The 18,981-nt window shown below is 49.1% G+C and overlaps 1 protein-coding gene across 2 annotated transcripts in view; it reads left to right on the top strand.

Annotated features, from left to right (window-relative positions):
- The window catches only part of SCHIP1 (schwannomin interacting protein 1), a 181,502-nt gene that overhangs the window by 121,171 nt on the left and 41,350 nt on the right, over nucleotides 1-18,981 (top strand). The window contains exon 1 of one of the 2 annotated variants that reach the window (XM_074912692.1): nucleotides 2,289-2,766. The exons of the other annotated variant lie outside the window; for it this stretch is intronic. Within the exon in view, the coding sequence (XP_074768793.1) occupies nucleotides 2,761-2,766 (6 nt within the window). The 5' untranslated portion in view covers nucleotides 2,289-2,760. Of the gene's footprint in view, nucleotides 1-2,288; nucleotides 2,767-18,981 lie in introns of those variants that run through there. 2 annotated transcript variants of the gene reach the window in all.

Genomic DNA, 18,981 nt, shown 5'->3' with positions numbered 1-18,981 from the left:
TTATTTTGGGGAACCTGAGCGCTTGCTGAGATGTATTCAAAGGGTGGGCATGGGATGACAGCACCGGCATCAAGAAAAACTTCTGAGCTGCAGAGATGTATTTGTTTGTGCTCCAGTCTCTTAAGGAAATAGCAGAAACCTGTTAGAGAAAGTCCTAATCCTGCATTGGAAAGGGGGGATTAAGCGACCCAGCAGCTCTGCCCAGCAGCTCCAGGCACGGAGTCTCTGGTTTGTGCCCCCATCCTGCCTCCCCTCACCACCATCCAGGGAAGGACCTTGCTACTCCTTTATGCGTAGGTCACTGTAATTTGTTGGGAGCATTTGGTGAAAGGTATTAATTGCATGCTAGAAAATACTGAAATATGTAATATCTTAGTAGAGCCAGTGCTAGAGAGACAGCAATAAGCTGGCGCAACTGCCACTCGGATTTAGATGGAGGACTCAAGTTTAAAACACTTCAGCAGGGGGAGCAAGCTTTGCTGTTTGTATGTGCCCAAGGCGCACATCCAGCCTTTAATCCCTTCAGGAGAATTAGGGTGCAGCTCCCAGCCATGCTGGTTAGAAATTACCTCGGGTTCACAACCAGTGATTTCAAGAGTCCCACTAAACTCTGAGAAATAGTTTCCCACAGTTTCGGATCCCAGAGTCGTCTCCTGCTCAAGCAAAGGACAGTCTGTCCTAAAGTGCAGCTTCACACTTTCAGCCTTAGTAGAAGTAAGGGTAAATATTTACAATGTTCACTTCTTTGCAGGAAGAGAAAAAAAAAAAAAAACACAAAAAAAACCAAAACCAGTAATTCAGCTGTTGGGAAATGTGCAGTAATTTGTCACATAATTACAAGCTGGAGCAGGCAGACAGTGCTTGTGTAGCTTAAATAAAATGTGAAATGCCAGTATTGGCACAAAGAGTTGGGGTGAAAGGTCAGGCACGGTGCTGCAGGGAGGGTGGGTGCTCGCCCGGCCACCCCCCCGGCTCCCACCGTGCTGCTGCCTCTGCCTGCACACCCTCAGCTCTTGGCTGGTCATTAGCTAGAAAATAAAACATGGTCGCAATGAATTGGGAGCGTAGAAAAGCTCCACAAAGCTGTTTGTGGGGCAAGAGGCTGTAGGGATGAGAGTGTCCATCTGTCCTGGGCGCTGTGATGCGAAACGGTTCAGGTTCCCGCTGCGTTTCCGTTTATAAAACCAGTTTGGGTTCCTATGTAAAATCCATAAACAAGGGAATTTTGTTGAAATTAGTGAGTTATATGTCTTCCTATTTCAGCTAGATTGGAGGTGCAGCAGCCTGTGCATCTCAGGCTGGGGGTGCCTGGGGCTGGGGTTGGGGCAGCAGCCAGGTGCCCTTCACCCTTCTCCTTCCATATACACAGCCCAGATTCAGCAATAAGCCCATATCAAGTACAGAAAATAATTTAAGGGATAATGAAAGCAATGAGTTCAGGCTGCGATTTTATTGGCAGGAGTTCCCTGCTGCTGAAATGTCATTTCGCTCTTCAGATAACAGGAGAGAAATTTCAGCTCTTCCAACCTTGAGTCAAGCAGCAGGAGCTGAGAGAAGCATTAGCCTCCCAGCGACAGGCTAATTGTTCCATCCGACTTTCAATTAATAAGTGTTGTCCGGGGGAGAGAGTGGACCGGAGGGGAGCGGGGGGCTCGGCCGCTGTGGTGAAGCTTCAGGCACCCGGGGTTCCGGCTGGGCTCTGTGCAGAAGGGATGAGGATCCTCCAGGAAATTTAATTCATTTCCAGACTCCAGGACAGGTCCGAGATCACCATAAACAGCATCACTGGGCAAAGCTCCGGGGCCAGATCCTGGTGGGAGCCGGGGGAATGCACCCACTAAGGCAGCACCGCGGGGAGCAGAGCCCAGCCCGGCCACCTTCATCAAGAATACCACCATTTGCCATCAGCGTTACTTCAAAAGGATGAAAAGAAGCTCTTCTATAGAGTTCACAGCATGGTTACCTTCCTCGGGTTTTTTTCTCATGATGCTGGAAGCCTACCCTGCCTTCCGTCACCAGACAGGCTTGCAAGCTGGGAAATACTGCCAAAAGTGTGAGCTCCAAACATGGTTTGCACTGCTTTAGCTAGAACCAGCCGGCGCTATCCCTATTCCCGGAGCTGTTCAAGTGGTATTTCCCACCAGGAAGGGCGTGCATTAGGATGGAGTCATTTTTTTTATTTAGTAAATCAGCTGAATGCTAATTAACATAGCCACGATTGGGTTATTTTGAAAGCGGCGAGTCGTGTAGCAGGAAAAAAAAGTCCAAAAGGATAAAAAGTCATGACATATTAATGATTGAAAATGTGCGCTGGAGCTGGCAGAACAGAGAGCATTATGAATAATTCAAATGAGACAGGATTTCCCTTGCAAGGTCGAGGCATGTAAAAGGGAAGGCTTTTGGAAAGAGCAGCATCGTATTCTCCCGGCGTTGCGGAGAGATCTCCATCCATCCAGGGGGTTAAGACGAGTTCAAGCACCGTCTAGTCGTTCGGAGAGGAGATTATATTGGAAGCGATTGGCACCACAGCTCCTTCGGTGGGACATGACAGCTGCTGGGAAGAGTTAAGCCGGAATCTTTGATGACAAATGAATTAAAAGTCTATTTTTGAACTCAACTGGCGAGTCCCGGAGGAATGGCCACCGGCAGGCAGGGGAAGGAGGGAGCGGAGCTGTAGGCAGGCGGTGTGGGGCTCTGCCTGGCCCGACAAGTGCTGGGATCTCTCACAAAATGGCTTGAAAGAGGAGCCCGGAGTGGAAGATGAATGTGAGTACGCTGCAAATCGGACGCGTTCAGGCTGAGCTCTGCTTTCACGCTGGCTGGTCTCTTTTTTTTTATTATTATTTTTTCCTTTAACCACCTCCATAGAAACTCAGTTTGGGAGACAGGTCCTTTAAATAATACCCAGTCTGAATGCCTGCGAGTGTCACTGCCCATCTGGCTCGCCACCTTACAGATAGTGTTGCAAACTGTAATGCAGCAGGAAAATCAGGATTTGAGCCCTTTTGCTATAACGTGGGTACAGAAAAATCCTGTACCTTGTCAGAACGAGCTCAGACCCAGCAGGATTTCTACAGGCACTGGGGAGAAAACTAAAAGTCAGTGTTTCTGGTTTTAGAGCCCCAGCTCAGCCTGAGCCCATCTCTTGCTGCTTTGCAGCAGCTTGCAAAGATGTTGGGGGAGACACAGAAAAATGTATTAGGTAGTGCTTTGCATAATCAAATGTATTGCAACTCCCAGTCTGCTGATCAGCAGCCTGAAACGTTCGTGGGTGCATCTTATATTAATCTGCAATAGCACCAGCTAGGACAGCAAATCTACTGGATCCTTGAGATCCTAGTTCATCCTAAGTCGATGTTTTTAACCTTAACTTGATTTATTTGATCAATTTTACGGGGACTGTTTTTTTTCTTAAAGAGTATATCTAGGGCAGTTAACAGGTTTCTTGGTGTGACCTTAAGATAGCTTGTTTGTCTGGAAATTTTAAAGGGAAATATTCAAGCACCATTTTTAAGCTGTGGGTGTAAGTGAGACCCTGCGAGCATCTCACTGCCTCACGGGAGCCTTTTGAGACTTGGATATCTCGTTGCAACACATTCTGCTCAGACAGGCAAAAATCTACTGGCGATTCCCAAGTGCAAGGGGCTGCAGACATTACAGTTATTTTTGGTGTTTGGCTCTGTTTGTGACTCAGCATCTTGAAAGAAGTGGCTGCCCCAGCGGTAGGTGGGCTGAGAGGAGTCCGCGGGGCTCACCGAGGGCTGCTAGGGTGTGCAGCCCCTCTGCAGCTCAGCCCTGGCTCTGGGGGTCCCTCCCTGGTTCTCTTGGAGGGGAATCTGGTTTCAAATGCTGCTCTGCATCAGGGGAAACCCCCATTTGCTCCCCCCAGGAGGGAAGGGGCTGTTGGGTGCACACGCTGTGTCTCATGGGTATGTCCTGTATCGATGGCGAGGGGGTGGCAGCAGAGCAAGGAGGGGGTGTCCACCCCAGACTTGGGGTGCTGGGCAGGCAGCCCCCCCCTCCCTACCTGTTCTCCTTTGGATTTGTTTTAAACAAGGTGTGTGTTTGGCTTCTTTGAGCAGGGTGTTAACGCTTGGGGCTCTTAAAAATAAGGAAATTGGGTCTTTAGTGTCTCAGAGGGCACCACAGCTTCAGGGTGGCTGAGGGCCTGTGGGGAAATCTGGTGTAAGGGCACTGCTGGCCACTCTGCCAAGAGCTGTAGGAGTGATATTTAATTCATTTTAATGACTCGGACAAGACACATTCACATAACCAAGCTCTTGGTAACAGCTGGACCGTTTTGAGTTCAGTTTGTGATTGGAAAACGTGGCTCTAATCTTGCTCACGGGGAAAACAATTCTGCCTGTGCCTTGCCTTGGTGGCCTCTGCTCAGCATGGGGAGGCCAGCGGGAACCCCCGGCATGGCCAGCCCTTCACAACCAGGAAAAATTAGAAAAACTTTTGCAGGGAGGGGAGGAAACACCTTCAAGACTGAGCCCTGGCAGGAGAATCATTCAGGTTGGAAAAGCCCCTCGGGATTGTCGAGTCCATCCATCAGCCCGACTACAAAGTTCTCCCCTACCCCACATCCCCCAACATCACACCCAGCCACACCAGAGCTGTGCACGGAGTGGAAGTGATGCTGTACTTACCTACTGCCTGGAAAAATCATGTGCTCCCTCGGAACGCAGCCTGCACCTCACCGCTCCCTGTGTGTGATCCCCGGGAAGATGCACACACACAACTTGTAGAAACAGGGGAGGGCTCCTGAGCAGCATTTGGTGAAAACCTGAGGGGTGGAGGCTGCAAAGCCGAGCTCTGGCCCTGAATCTCTGCAAACCTGCCGCATGCTCTGGGGAAATGGCATTTCTGGGGCTCCTGACAGCACGACTTGTCCCTGCTCCTGCTTTGTCCCCGCTCCTGCTTTGTCCCCTTTTCCAGAGATAAGGGCGTGGAGGTACTGATGTTTGTTGAGCATTTTCTAGAGCAGGATTACTGCAGGAAGGGCTGGCTGTTGCTCCCCAGATGTGGTTAGCACCCCTCGGAGCCCTGCGGGAGGTCCTGGGGCAGAACATCGATGCCACTGCCAAGGATGTCATGCAGGGGGTTGAGAGGGAGAAGATGTGACGCTCCCTCCACCCGAGTGTGGCTCTAGTGACAACGGAGCCATGTGTGGGGCAGGAGGTGGGCAATGCTCCTCCATCCACCCCAGCCCTGCTCCCCACGTCTGTCCGGAGGCCTTAATAACCGGCAAAAATGACAAGGAGCCGGCTGGGGCAGTCATTCCTCATGGGAATTGTAGGCAGCTATGGCTGTCCACCTCTGACCTCAAACGGGATCCCGAGGAGCACAGAGCACCCAACTTCACTAATAAGCTTATACTCTTGAAATGGGAGGACCCCAGTGTCACGTACTGTCTGTCTGTCCATCCTGCCTCAGCCTTGAAGGGGTTTTTCCTCCCAACTCCGCAAGAGTTATTTTAATTTTCTCTAGCCCCCAGCATCCAAGAGCTGCACACTTATTAATTCCCGTTCAATTAATAGCTCCCCTAATCTCATTCTGAGGCTATTCTCTTCCCAATTGTGTTGCAATGTAAGAATTACACGCTTTTTGTTTCGACGAATGTGATAAGAGGAGGAAGCTGCCTGTGTGAGGAGCTGCGGGCAGACCTGGCCGGGGCGCACGTGCCTGCCCACACTCCTGCCTTGGTCTGGATTTTTTCGTAAAGCCTCCGGGCATGGGAAATATGGAAAAAGCAATTTCTGGAAAGAAGTGCTTGCTTCAGCCATCCTCACAGGGCATCTGTGTTGCCAGAGCTGGGCAACCTGGCGTGATCCTCTTCACCGCAGCAAACCCTGGGCTGCCTGAATTGCACTTTCCTCAGCACCAGCAATATTTTACTTCTGCCCAAAAAGCTGCAAAAGACTCAGAGCAGAAGAGGGAAAAAATCTCCTCCTATGGTGTGGAACAATCTTGAGCTCTCTTAAAAAGCATTTGTGACAAAGCAGGCTATTTTTAAGCATCGTGTCCCTTTAGAGACGCACGCAATTTTATCTGGCAGTCTGGTGGAAAGCGCTGGTTTGTGCCTACCGAAGCAATTCCCCATTTAACATAGCCAGCCTCTTTTATCTTAAGTATGTTCTCATTACTTACGGGTTTTCACTGTTAAATGAAAAAGCTATCAAGTGTGCTAAAACTTATAAATGAGTTATTCAGGAAGTACGGTGACAAGTGCCCGGGGCGCAGAGACCAGCTGGGTGGCAGCCGGGGTGGGTGCGATGGGTCCCGCTCTCCCCGGCTGGGCTAGAGGGGGGGAGCAGAAGATCTGTGTGTTTGGGGAGGCTTCTTGCTTTTTCCCAGAAGGAAGAACCTTGAAAACTCCTGGATTCTGTGTTTAAAACAAGCAGGCAAGGCTTTTCCTTCGAGAGCAGTGCAACTTTGAGACCCCTGAAGTTGCACTGACACAGACCAAGGTACTCTGCAACCCTCTGTTGGAAAGAATAACTCTAGATTAAATGTCAACTTGCAAAAGTGACAAGGGCTAGCTAACAATTTAAAAATCCTGTTGACATAGCAGCCACTCTTGGGCTGTATTTTGTGGAGGGTTTATATTATGGATGGGAAAGGGATTCTGTTTGGGGGACAAAGCAAAAGTTAAACGCCGGTCACATCGCCAGCTCTCAGGACTGAGGTAACACCTCAGGGCTGTTTCCAGACCTGCCAGCCCCATCAAAAAGCAGCTTTGGACTTTCAGGAGCCCGTCCCAGGCCCTGATTTATGGGGGTGTCTGTAGTGAGCCCCAGCACAAGCAGAGGCACTGGGGACCAGTCATCAGCACACTGGGGTGGCCGGAGGGGGACGGTGCTGATTCAGTACTGCTTTCAAGGCGTTAATTTTTTTTGCTCCCTGTGAGTTATTTTAGGACATGTCCTTTCTCCCAGCCCAAGCAGCCATGCACTAAGCATGCTCAGTTCTCCCTCTCTCCCGTAATTAATAACAAAACCTCCAGCGAGGCTTAGCCGCTGGTGTTAATTGGAGCGCAGCCGGGGTGATGGAAGCCGGCGCCAGCCCTGCTAAGAGGATTATTCACTTTCTGTTTCACCAACTTCCATTTCCAGCGGGAAAACTGGCAGCACGAGGCCATTGCTGAAGCCCAGGCTGCAGTACAAGCCATGGGGACATAAACATCCGCGGCAGTGATGTGCTACACCGTCCTACCCTTTTTATAGTCTGGGTCGGCCTCGGGAGCTAACTTCAGGTTTTTCCTTCTCTATAATGGAGGGTCAGGCTTTCAACTGCTGAAAGGTACTTTTGTGCCTTGCCCAGATTTCTTGCAGAGGAATGCAAACGTTGGTCCCACGCTTTCTTGCAGCACTGTCAGAAATACCCAACCCACCCACTTTGCAGTTTAGGAATAGCTGAAGATGGAGTTTCTGCCTTGCAAGGGTCCTGTAAAATAAACAGATAAAGCTCTCAAGAGCTGGATTAAATCTACCACTTCTTCTGAACTTCTGCACTTGGTATGTTGATTATTAAGGTATTTAAATAGATACAGTTGGTTTGTTCAAGATATTATCCTGGAATGACTGTAGGGAACTGAATCTGCCGTCTGTCTGGGCGCCAGCCTCTCCTATCAGACACAGCATAAGCCTAATGCCAATTGCTGAGCCAAAATACCAGCACCCAGATCTCAGTTTTCAGTCTACACCTTGAAGCCTTGCTGGGAATAGGACTAGGGGGAGATGCCTTCGGCAATAACATCTCTCTCCATCACACTGAGAGCTTTTCCTTTTTGCTGCAGCACAGGGCTCGGGTCAGGGAATACCGAGCGTTTATGTCAGTGATAATCCTCTCCGTGGCTGTGGGCAGGAGGCTTCTCTTGCCCCGTGGTCTCAGATGAAGTTAAAGGACTATATTGCCTGTCACCGTACCTTATGCAGAAGGCAGCATGCTGTTGAGTGTGCACAGCACGTGTCGGCCGTGGCAGTGTCCCCTGCACATCTGCTGGCAGCCACCAGCTCCCTGTCCCCAGGACCGGAGGGGCTGTGCCTTCCCATCCCAGCACAGGCGAGCTCAGAGCTCACCTAACGGCTTCTGACCTGCCAGAGCTATAGCCTAGAGACCTGGAAATTACCCCAATAATCCAGCCTTTTAACATTTACCGTATTGTTCCCTCTGTGACAACGCAGATCAGTCTTGCTGTGTCCTGCTGCATCATGCCAGTGTGTCACTGGTGAATAAGCAGCCAGGAGCTGGCAGTGACATTGCTGTATGCCTGAAGCTTTGCCTAAGTGGGTTAGAGCCTGAGACTAGCTAGCAATACCTCTGTTTAAACAGTGCATGTATCAGAAATAGATCTTTTCTCTGAAGTAATAGGTCATGCCAATTTGCTTTCTATTTTTCGCTGTCCTACCCTGGCATTTGTGAACCAAGTTCAGCAGCGTCCCTTTGACCTGCTGCTCCATAATGAGAGCTTTCAGAAGCAGAGCTTTTCAATTTTCAGTTTTCCATGAAGCTAAAAAAAACTCCAAACACAACACATGTTTCTCTGTCCCTGCCAAACAGTGGGGGCCTTTCTGCAGTGGAAATGGCTTTGACGTGACGCCACATGCAAGGGGAGGGGTCGGGAAGATGCCCCGTCTGGGCAGGGCGGCACAGCCACAGGTGCCTGGGACCCTCCAAACCCCCCCCAGCCTTCAGCCCTGCCTGTGAGAGCTTAGCCTTATTTAAACCCCTTTATTTAAACCCCTTCAGGCAAGAATATCTGTACCCATCCTCTGCGATGGGAAACAGCTTTACAGGCTCAGAGGGAGCGGGCACTGGTGGTACCCACGTCCTCTCTGCTGTCGCCAGGGCCGGTGACGTCCCTGCACCCCATAGCTGCTTGTAGGCAATGCTTTCACCCTGTAAAACGGGCAGAGGCTTGTTCCAGTCATTGAATTCAGCCTCAAAGCCACCCCTCACTGCACCTGGCTTCTACCCGAGTGCCCACCCATCAACCCCTCAGCAGGACAGAGCCATCTTCCCTCCCACAGCACAGGACATTATCCCTGAGCCTTCGCCAGGCTCTGGGACAGCAGGACCTGCTTAGGCTGGCAAGCACAGACACGATCCTGGAAAGGAGAAAAACAAGCAAGACTCTTGCCTGCGAGGGTAGGGATGCTTACCATGGCTGTAGGACAAGGCTTCTCCCATTAACGATACGCTGCAGTAATTGTTTACTTGCTTCGTTGTTTCATTTCCAGTGCACGGATACTAAATAAGACTCCTTAGAGAAGAGGAAAAGAAATTCTCTCAGAGAATTATGTTTCAGGAGATCCTATAGGGAAAACCATAAATTCATCACATGCATTTTGTAAAAACAGTTAAAAATAATTTAACTTGACACCAATGGCATTAAATGAGATTAAGAAAACCTGAAAAACATGGGCTCGGTATTTAATAAGATAATTGTATTCAGTACCTATCCTTTTCACCTTTTCTGCCTGTGATTGCAGAGTATTCCTCCCACCACCTGCACCCCATGCATGCTCCCAGTTCTAGATTTCTTGAGAAATAAAGACCCTGCAGCAATCCCATTGTCCATCCACGCTGGGGATTTGCTGCCAGCCACGCTGCAGTACGCCAGCAGCCATCCTCACCGGCCATCCCAGCCCCAGGGAAGCCTGTCTGGTTGGCACCATGCAATAAATTATAGATGATAGAACAAGACCTGTGGTTTTCGGAGCAGTTGGGTAACAGAGGCACAGCACCCATCCTGGCTGGGTCCTCCCTGTTTCCTTGGGTGCTGTAAGCCCTAGGGCTCTTCCCATCGCTCAGAGCTGGGGAGATGCCGTCCCCATCAGCAGGAACCGATGACCAAGGGCAAAAGAAAGGTCACAATCTCTGCAATATCTGTAAAAAAAAAAAAGTCACTACATAGTCAATGTCCACCCGCTCCCTCATTGTGATTTTGGGGCTGGAAAAGGCACAAAACGGGGCCCTTTGCCAGAGCAAAGCTGCACTGGGAGGCCCCAGCCCTGCACTCGAAGATAATCAGCTGAAAAGAGCAGTGAGTGATGGAACCAAGGCAAGACAAAGCACGTACAGTTGCTTTCAGGCTAATATGTAGATTTATGCAGAAAACAAATATAAAGAGCTGCATCTGTTGCAAGCGAAGTATAATTCATCATCAGGGAAGAGGGCTTGTTTCCTCACAGCTACATTTGCTGTAGTTACATATTTTATTTTCCCTGGTTTTGCATGTCATGTGGGGGTTTGGAGGTTTTTTGAAGTTACGTTTCTTACTTTGAATACAGATGAGTACCGAAATACATCCCCGTGATGGGTGACCAGATTTCTAATGTGGTACATGAGAAATCTATGGCCATCAGCTCTTCGGTAGGTTTTGCAGAACCAAGTGGGTAAAAAGCCAGCAACCGGCTTTTGAATGAGTGCAGAGCTGTCGGGTGTGATAGCAGATAAGGTTTTTTTCCTGGCCTGTCTGTATTTGCAATCTGTTTAGTCTCCTGCAACCCAAGGGATGACAGAGGGAAATCTTCCTAACTGAAATTTGCCCTCTAACGGGCAGCTGTTACACATGCACATCCATTTCGGAAAGCACTTCTGCTTCCGTGCTTGAAAGGAATCTGTGACCACACAGCTGTGGGCACTGACACCCTCTGCTGCCTCTTTGGGCTCCCACATTGCCCTTGCTGCTAGGGGGCTCCCCCAGGGGTGCAGCACCCCGAGCCAGGTTTTGGGGATAACTGCAGGGAGGTGCTTGGGGGAGCTGCTGGCTCTGCTCCTGGATACAAGAGATGGGTCGGTTGTCCTTTGTATTTAATATATTATATATATATATATATATAATTCTATATATAATACAGCTCTCAGCAGCCAAAGTAGAAAAGAGAGCAAAGAGGGGGCATCCCCACCCCACCCAGCGCTGTGCTGCCTCCAGCAAAATAAAAAATAGGCAAAGCTGTGGAGGAGAAGGCAGTGTAGGGAGTTCCATCTTGTCCCTGAAATTCAGAAGGAAAAAAAAAAAAAAAAAAAAGGCAACAAAAAACCCCCAAACTAAGAACAGTTCATTCTTAGTCTGTTTATTGAGCTGTTATGTTAATATTGCATTGCTGCGAACGGCTGTATTAAGCATATCATAAATCATTAGAGGAAAGGGAAGCAAAGCAGCAGTATGTACTCCTGTAAACCTGAACTGCATCTAAATGTATATGGGCTCGTAAAGATGCAGAGACAAAGAAATAACAAAAGATAATTGCCCTTGACTGGAAACTGGGAATCGGCAACAGTTGTAGACTCAAAATTAAATGGTAATTGAGCAGATTGATGGAACCTGAGCCCACCCTTTGAAGGGCACCTGCAGAATTATCTCTTTCGGCAGGAATTGCACCTTCCCCTCTCACCCAGTGCATCGGTTCCCTCTGCATCACAGGTTCTGGCAGCTTTAGGCTGGGCCTATTGATGTGTAACCTGAATCCACCCCTAAGCTGACCCGAACGAGTGGTGAAGGGACGGTAAAACTTCTTGGTAAATATTACGCTTGAGAAGGGATTGCATGACTGTGTAAGGAATATTCTAACTTTAATTTTCTAAACCATTTTCTGTGAGTCTCGTTTAATAGGTCTGGGCAAAAAAATGATTCACTGTAAGATATTTATGGTCCTAGGAAAAAGTTCTCAGCCTTAAATCAGGTAGTGGGCTAGATTGCCTGGGGTGTAACACAAAGCAAGGAGGAATTCCTGAATGCTGGTTCTTGCTCTAAATGTTACCAGCTTCAGCTCAGCCAGCCAGGATGAAACCTGCTGGGATACTGGTGGAACTGAGCGCTGTGCTCCCTGGTTTAACAGCTGCCTTCAAACCCCAGCTACGAGAACCAGAGGCCTCTGAAGCAGGCATCAGTCTCCTCGTTGAAGGTTCATTAAGGAGCTGATTCCTCCCGCTGCACCCATCCTGCAGCCCTCGCCCCACACACCTCTGTAGGGCAGCACCGGTTATGCCCAAACGATTGTGGGCAGGAGGGGTTTCTGTGCAGAAACAGTGAGTAACCTCCTCTGCTCATGTTGAAATTTGTGAGTTAACGCGTTTAGAGTAACAGACATAAATATCAAGATGCGGCAGGGCTGTTGTGGACTCCTGCATTTGAAATATTTCAGCTATTTCCCTACTTGCATTCCTTACCCACATGCCTGCAAAACCAGTTTATAAAAGGGCATTTTTTTTTCTTCCACAGCCTTGATGATTACACCGAATTCCAGAGGCCTTTTGACAGATAAGGAGGATCCCTAATGACCTTGCTTTTTGTTTGCCCGAAGTGTTTTACTGGCCCTTCTGTGCCTGCCAGACAGGAACTGGCCCTGGGGAAAGCCCTGGCAGGATGGAGAGCAGAAGGAAAGAGGAATTCACAACCTCACCAGTGTCCATCAACCCCACCAATGTGTCCTTGTTGGAAAAATATGGGATAGAAGACATATTCCTTGCTTGGCTGGGAGGAGGAGGGACGATGATCAGGTTTTCTAAGGCACATCTGCATCGACCCATCTCAGCGTCCCAGTCCCCGAGGTGCCCCGTGTCACCCCCCGGGACAGCGGGAGGGTTGGGTGTGTTGGGTGCTGTCGTGGTGGAGGGGATGGTCGTGGCCAGGGCGGGGTGGAGGAGGTGGACCTCCACACCAGGAGGCGTTCAAGGAGAAGGGATAAGCAGAATTCTTCATCGGGAGATAACCATTACCCGAGCAGTCCTTGGGGAATGCCAGCACCAGGCTGGTAATAACTTAATTGCAACCCATTTCCTCCTTGAAGGGTATTTTTTGGTAATTGCCTTTAACGCACCTTTGTTAAAGCAATGAGGCAGTATTCCCTTCCTACTGATTTCAGCATAATTTCAGTTTAAATATATTCAGGTGGTAATCCTCGCCTTGCCGAAGCAGTGATAAACCCTCTGGTGTGTGTATCAGCACATTTCACAGTGTTTGGGAATAAAATTAGTTATCCTGGCTGGCCGCTTTGGTCTCCTGAATGACAGATCTCAAGAGATTTCAGCCCTTTTCTGTTCTACCATATTAAAATGGTCAAGAAATAATTTTGATTTAAGGCGATTTTTTTCCTTCCTTGTTTTCTCCTTCATAATCTACTGAGAAGCAGAAAGGAATGGTGAGTGCTTCTGAAAACGGAGGTGTGCCCTTCTTCCTCCCCCACGGTTATCTTTTTGAGTATTCCCCAGGTGTCAGAATGTGAATTTGTCATTGAGTTTGATCTGAGATGCATATAAAATAGTTAAATGAGATATGTAAGAGGGGTTGTTTAAAAAGCTTGTCCCTTTTCATCCATTTGGTTCGTTCATCCTCCATCCTTTAGCAAATTATTTGGAGGAAAACCAGGTTGGGCAAGGCCATCTTTTTTTATTCTCTGATTTGTACAAAGGAGAGAAGACAAAGTGGACTTCACAGGTCTATTAGGACACCAGTAACGGCCATTTCTGCAGCCTCTATATTGTTGCAGTGGTATTTTTGGCATGGCCATCGCAGACAGAGAGGTTGCCCAGAGAAGCTGTGGCTGCCCCCTCCCTGGAAGGGTTCAAGGCCAGGTTGGACGGGGCTTTGGGCAACCTGGGCTAGTGGAAGGTGGCCCTGCCCGGGGCAGGGGATGGGACTGGATGGGCTTTGAGGTCCCTTCCAGCCCAAACCATCCTGTGGTGACAGCAGCAGCTGTGACCCTGCTGGCGTGGGGAAGACCCTGCGGGAGGTCTGCGCTCCTCCCAGCCTCGGCGAGGGAACTCGGGAAGCCCTGGCAGGGGATGAGCTGTCCCAGCAGCTTTTCTTGCTGTAAAAATGAGGAACTGGGACCTGACAGAGCCAAAAAAGATGAACGTGGCCTAGGAGGGGATTAGTTTTGAGACGCTGCCATTATCCCTCTCCACCTCCGTTACCTCCTCTGCCAGCAGAAGAGCTTTAATGAGAACATAATCACTCAGACTCTTGCTGCCTCATGCAGTTTCCCTCCCCTCCTTATCCCCCCTCTAAATTAAGCAAAGGATTAATTTGCTAAATTTAAAGAGTTAAACCTGCAAATCCAAGTGGCAACGTACAAAACCAATTCCCACAGAGGTTTTGCTTGCAGCCACATAAGCTGCCCCGTGCTGTGCCCTCCCGCGATGCCAAGGGGGGCTGCAGCTGCTCGGGGAGGGATGCAGCTGGCCAGAGTCTGTGCCCCACCAGGCTGCAGGTGAGTACCCCACCCTGTTCATTTTGCAGTGAAATGGCATTACTTTGTGCATTTCAAGGGCGGTGTGTGTTGGGTTTGTTGTTGGAGTCTCAGTTGCAGGGATGCACAGGGCTGGCTGGGAAACACGGAGCAATGCAGCATCCTCGTGACTCCCAAAGCCCGACCACCAGCGTTGGGGCCCATGATAGGGCTGATCCGAGTGTGCAGGGGCTGCAAGATGTTATTTGTGATTTTTTAAAGAGGAGACGACCTTTCGCGTATGAATAAGCGGTAGTAAATCTGTAAAAAACATTTGAAATACCAGATGCAGTGCAAGTTTATACCGAACACGGCAAGTCAGCAGCACGCAAGGGCGTTTGGCTGCTTGAGCTTTTAACAGTTTGTGAAGATGTTGAGGGCCACGCTGCACAGGGCCAGAGCCAGAGCTGCGGCAACGGTTTGGACGTGCACCTGCTCTTTCAAAATATTTATCCCTCTGCAACAAGCACAGAATTTCTGTTCTGAACTGTGAACTGTTTTCAAGCATTTTCACCGCAAGGCTCTTTCCCAGCTACTCTCAAGGCAAAGAAGTCTCATTTTCTTCCTTTTCTGTTTTTATTTACTGGGTAGGGATGTACACTGCCAGTCCCAGGGGCCATGAAGCATTTAAATGGGGCTCAAATTCTCCCCATAACCAAAGTGCTGAGTAAAATCCCACCTCAGCGTCCCGGGGCAGGGAGAGCACTGCAGCCTCTTCTCCTTCACTTGGGACAAGATGATGGAAGAAGCCCCCGGTTAGGTTTGATCACAGCAGCTCCCAGAACAGCAGAAATCCCACGAGGTGGGAAAATCTTACAGGTGAGACCTTGTGGTCAGTATAAGAAAAGTTAAGGCAGGTAAAAATTAAACCAAAGCATCAGTGCACGGGAGATGGCAGAGGCAGGGGTACTGCCCGCGGCAGGCGGCACGGGGACAGCTGAGGGAGAGAATAGCACCTCTCACACGGGTGTATTTATAAATGCATTATAGTCATCGCTTCTGTATGAGTGATACGTTCCTTTCCCCAGCAGCATTCAAGCTTAAATTTGACCTTTTTTCATTCCCCTGCCTACTCTGATGTCTGCGGAAATTATTTTAGAGCCACCAATCTGCCAGCTCGGTTGTATCTGGGACTCTCAGCATCACCTGGGAAAACAGATAAATAACCCCAACGAACACGACGAGGAGAATTCTCCAACATCCCCGAGCTGTGGCTCCATCCTTTTGCAGTCACCTCCAGTAGCTGGTGGCGGGATCTTGGCGTGGCTTGTCCTGCTCTCTCCTGTGCACTGCAAGACGTGTGCGGGAGGCTGGCACGGCTCGGCACGGCTCGGGCAGGCAGCAGGCCAGGGCTGCCTTGCACAGGAGTTTGTTCAGTCTCTCCAATATTGCCTAGAAAGCGTGAGCGGTTCCTCCCAGCGCTAGCTGGGGGCTAGGCTGGCTGCGGGGGATTAATCAAGCAAAGGGTACTAATAGGAAACAGCGACAGATGTCAAGTGTGTGTTGCTCCTATATATAATTTTGGCCTTAAAACACAAATTCATGAGTTCCTGTTTGCTTTCGTAATGTTGGAAGGTGTCTGTCACCATGGTATCTGCATGCTGCAGGCAGGACAAAACCAGGCTCTTCTCCACACCAAAAAAAGCAGGTTTGGTTTGGTTTGATTTTTTTTTTTTTTTTTCCTTAGCAATGGTGTAACGCTCATCCTGAGCTGGGGGGAGAAGCTGGGGAGGGGGGGTGTGGGATGGTGCTGCCAAGGGACACCCCGGGTGGAGGCAACTTGTGGGCTCCCCTCCCTCGGTCCAGGGCAGTGCCGGAGCAGGGCCATGGCACGCTGGGGACAGCCGTGGTTCCTGGGGCGGGGAATATTTACCAGGGTGGATGTTTTAAAGATGCCTTAGAATGAAGGCGGTGACGTGAATGAGGCCAGGGATCCTGCTGGCTCCTGCAGGCTTCGGAAGGAGAAACCACAGCTATTGCACTTGGCTTACGCTTTGTGCAAAAGCTGGCAGATGTGTTATTTGTAATGAAAGATTAGAATACCTCCACGGCGAGTTCAACAGGGACCATGAAATGTGTGGCAAAAAAAACCTTTATAGAAGGCATATGGGTTAAAAAAAAAGCGCTCCTGGCTAAAAATAGCCAGCTTAAGGGCCAGAGAATCTATTTGCCATCTGATTTTTGGAGGCTTACACTCACTTGTGTGTGTTGGGGCTCAGCACAGACTCCAGGCAAATGCTGGCAGACTTTCTCCTGCCTGTGGGATGACAAAAACTAGAAACACTGACAGAGGGCTCGTACCAGGAAAAGGACACTGATGCACATTGATCTCAGTGCTGCCCTTTTTCCATTTTAGGGGTGGTGGGCAGCATAAATTCTTTGTGTTTGGAGGATGTTGTGTGTTACTGTGCTATCTCGGGGCAGGTGGGTCAGCAGCATTTTCCTGGCAAGTCCCCACCTGCATAATGACAGCGGTCAGCTCTTCATGGAAGCCAATTAAAGAGAATTCCCCCCCACCCCCGACCCCAAAAACCCAGCCAGACTTTTACAGTAAACACACAGTTTCCTTGGACCAATTATGGGTCTAATTTGGGGCTTTCCGTGGGCTCCTGGCTGCACAGGTACAGGCAGCAAACCCATTCACTGTGAGGAACACGATCCAGTTTCAGCTGAAAGTACCCACAGGACACGCTTTTGTGCTCTTCCCTTAAAACACAGCCCAAACTGAACGGGAGATCCTCTGGCTGGGGTTCCTCTAGGAGACAAGGGACTAAATCAATGTGCCTGGCGGGAAAGACAGACTTGCAAAGCTGGGAAAAATCCAAACATTTTAAAAAGGCATAATCCAAAAGCATTTGGTTAAAAAATATCAGATCAAATGTCAGCTTCAATCCACCACTAGATGCTGCCTCGAGTAATTACCCGAGGACGGACTGATGCCAGGAACTCATCAGTTTTCTGGTGGGGCAGATGGTCTACGTGGTTCTCTACTCATATCTCAACACCGGCATCGGCCAGCATGTCCTGTGTGGGGCTGCTTGGGGTTTGGGAGCTCAGGGTGGAGGGGAGGGTGCTGAATGGGAGGTGAGATGAAGACTCAGCTGGTGGAGATGTTCTTGTACTTCTGCATTTGGATGCGGTCTGTGAAGGCCCGGAGAAGGAGGCAGCTTAAGGGCGGTTGTGACGTCCCCGTTCCCCTGACCCAAAAGCTTCTGCAATTTAGCATGAGAGAGAGAAAGCACATGAAAGGCATTTTAAAACGGGGTTAGAGTAGAGCCAAAGTGGTAAAATGAAACAAATTTAATAGCTTACGATAATAAGCAAACTGGCTTTTAAAATGGCCCTGCATTCACTCAACAGAAGTCATAAGTATCTTATTTTTACAATATATTTCTGTTTCAGCATAAACTCAACATGCCTTGTTTGTATTAAAACCTCCTTGGCGCTGAATAAAATAACTGTAAAGCACGTTCTTTCATCTACAAGGGCTTGTGTTCACACTCTTCACCCTTTAAAATTCATATGAATTTCAAGTTTTTCATTGCGTTGGAAAAGCAACCTATTTGATGTAGGCTTGTAAAAGAGAGATATTACATATGTGTTTTGAATAACAATCTCTGGTTTCTTCTTGTGAAGGGTCGAGTGGAAATATACTTTCCATGTATAATTAGAGATGTAGAGGGCTTACTACAAGATTAAAAATGATTGCGACTGTCTGTAATGAAAAAAATAGTAAAAAAAAAAAAAAAAAAAAGAGAGAAACTTAGGAAATCATCAAACACATGTATTCTTATTAACCTCCTGAGAGAACACCATCGTTTGAAGCCAGGGTGGCAGGCAGGCGTTTGCAAGGTCTGGCAGTACGGAAAAACAGTGCCAGGGAGTCAACTGAGTCAACTGTGTGGGTTGAACAATGGTCCAACAGTGGTTAAACCAGCTTTATTCCACCCAAAACAGGCAAATGTGCACTGCGGGGGGGGCAGCTGCCACCCACATCGTGCCCCTCTGGGCATCGCGGACTGGTGCTGCACTGGGAAATTCAACGTGCTATGCGGGAGGGGAGCGCTGGCATCTTCCACGAGATGTTTGTTATCAGTGCACTCCCTGCACCCAAGAAATCTTCCTAATCAATCAGGCACCCCGTGAGAGCCTATAAATAAAGCTTTCTGCAGCCTGCCACTGCCAGACTGGAACCAATGAGGCAGCTCCTCTGCTTTGCTCAGCAGATATTCACTTCTTAGGGTGGTGGCGACATTAAAATAGACTCAAATAAAGAATTATGCCCTGCAAAGTACGTCCAATGCCATCCCCCTCTGAACCTTACAGGTGTGCAACTGGTAAAAACTTCTGCTAATATAATCCGTTTCCAGGAGAGAGGCTTAACTCTTGCTCCCTCCTGGCATTTGCTGGAATTATTTTTAAAACTGCGTTTTGCACAGTTACTAATTTTATGAGTCCCAACCACAAGTGCCAGCAGCCTGGGAGACAAGCAGGGCCCGAGCGGGAAGGAGGGCTGCAGCCTTGAACACAGCTGCTCCTGGTTAACGTGAGAGTGATTTGGGTTAATCCGTGCTGGTAACCTGGAAAGCAGCTGGTAGAGACATTTAACCAGAGACGTTTGTATCATCTATTCACCACAATCCTGGTTTATCCCTCTCGAGCTGTAGGTAGGGGCCAGGAACCCGCGGGACACACTTAGATGGGAGATGAGCGGGTGCCTCTGGGACGCCCAAGCCCTTTC

Source organism: Athene noctua, chromosome 8, assembly GCF_965140245.1.
Source record: "Athene noctua chromosome 8, bAthNoc1.hap1.1, whole genome shotgun sequence".
NCBI classification, from domain to species: domain Eukaryota; kingdom Metazoa; phylum Chordata; class Aves; order Strigiformes; family Strigidae; genus Athene; species Athene noctua.
The sequence above is the reverse complement of the archived record's forward strand: the minus strand, read 5'-3'. Positions and strand labels throughout refer to the sequence as shown.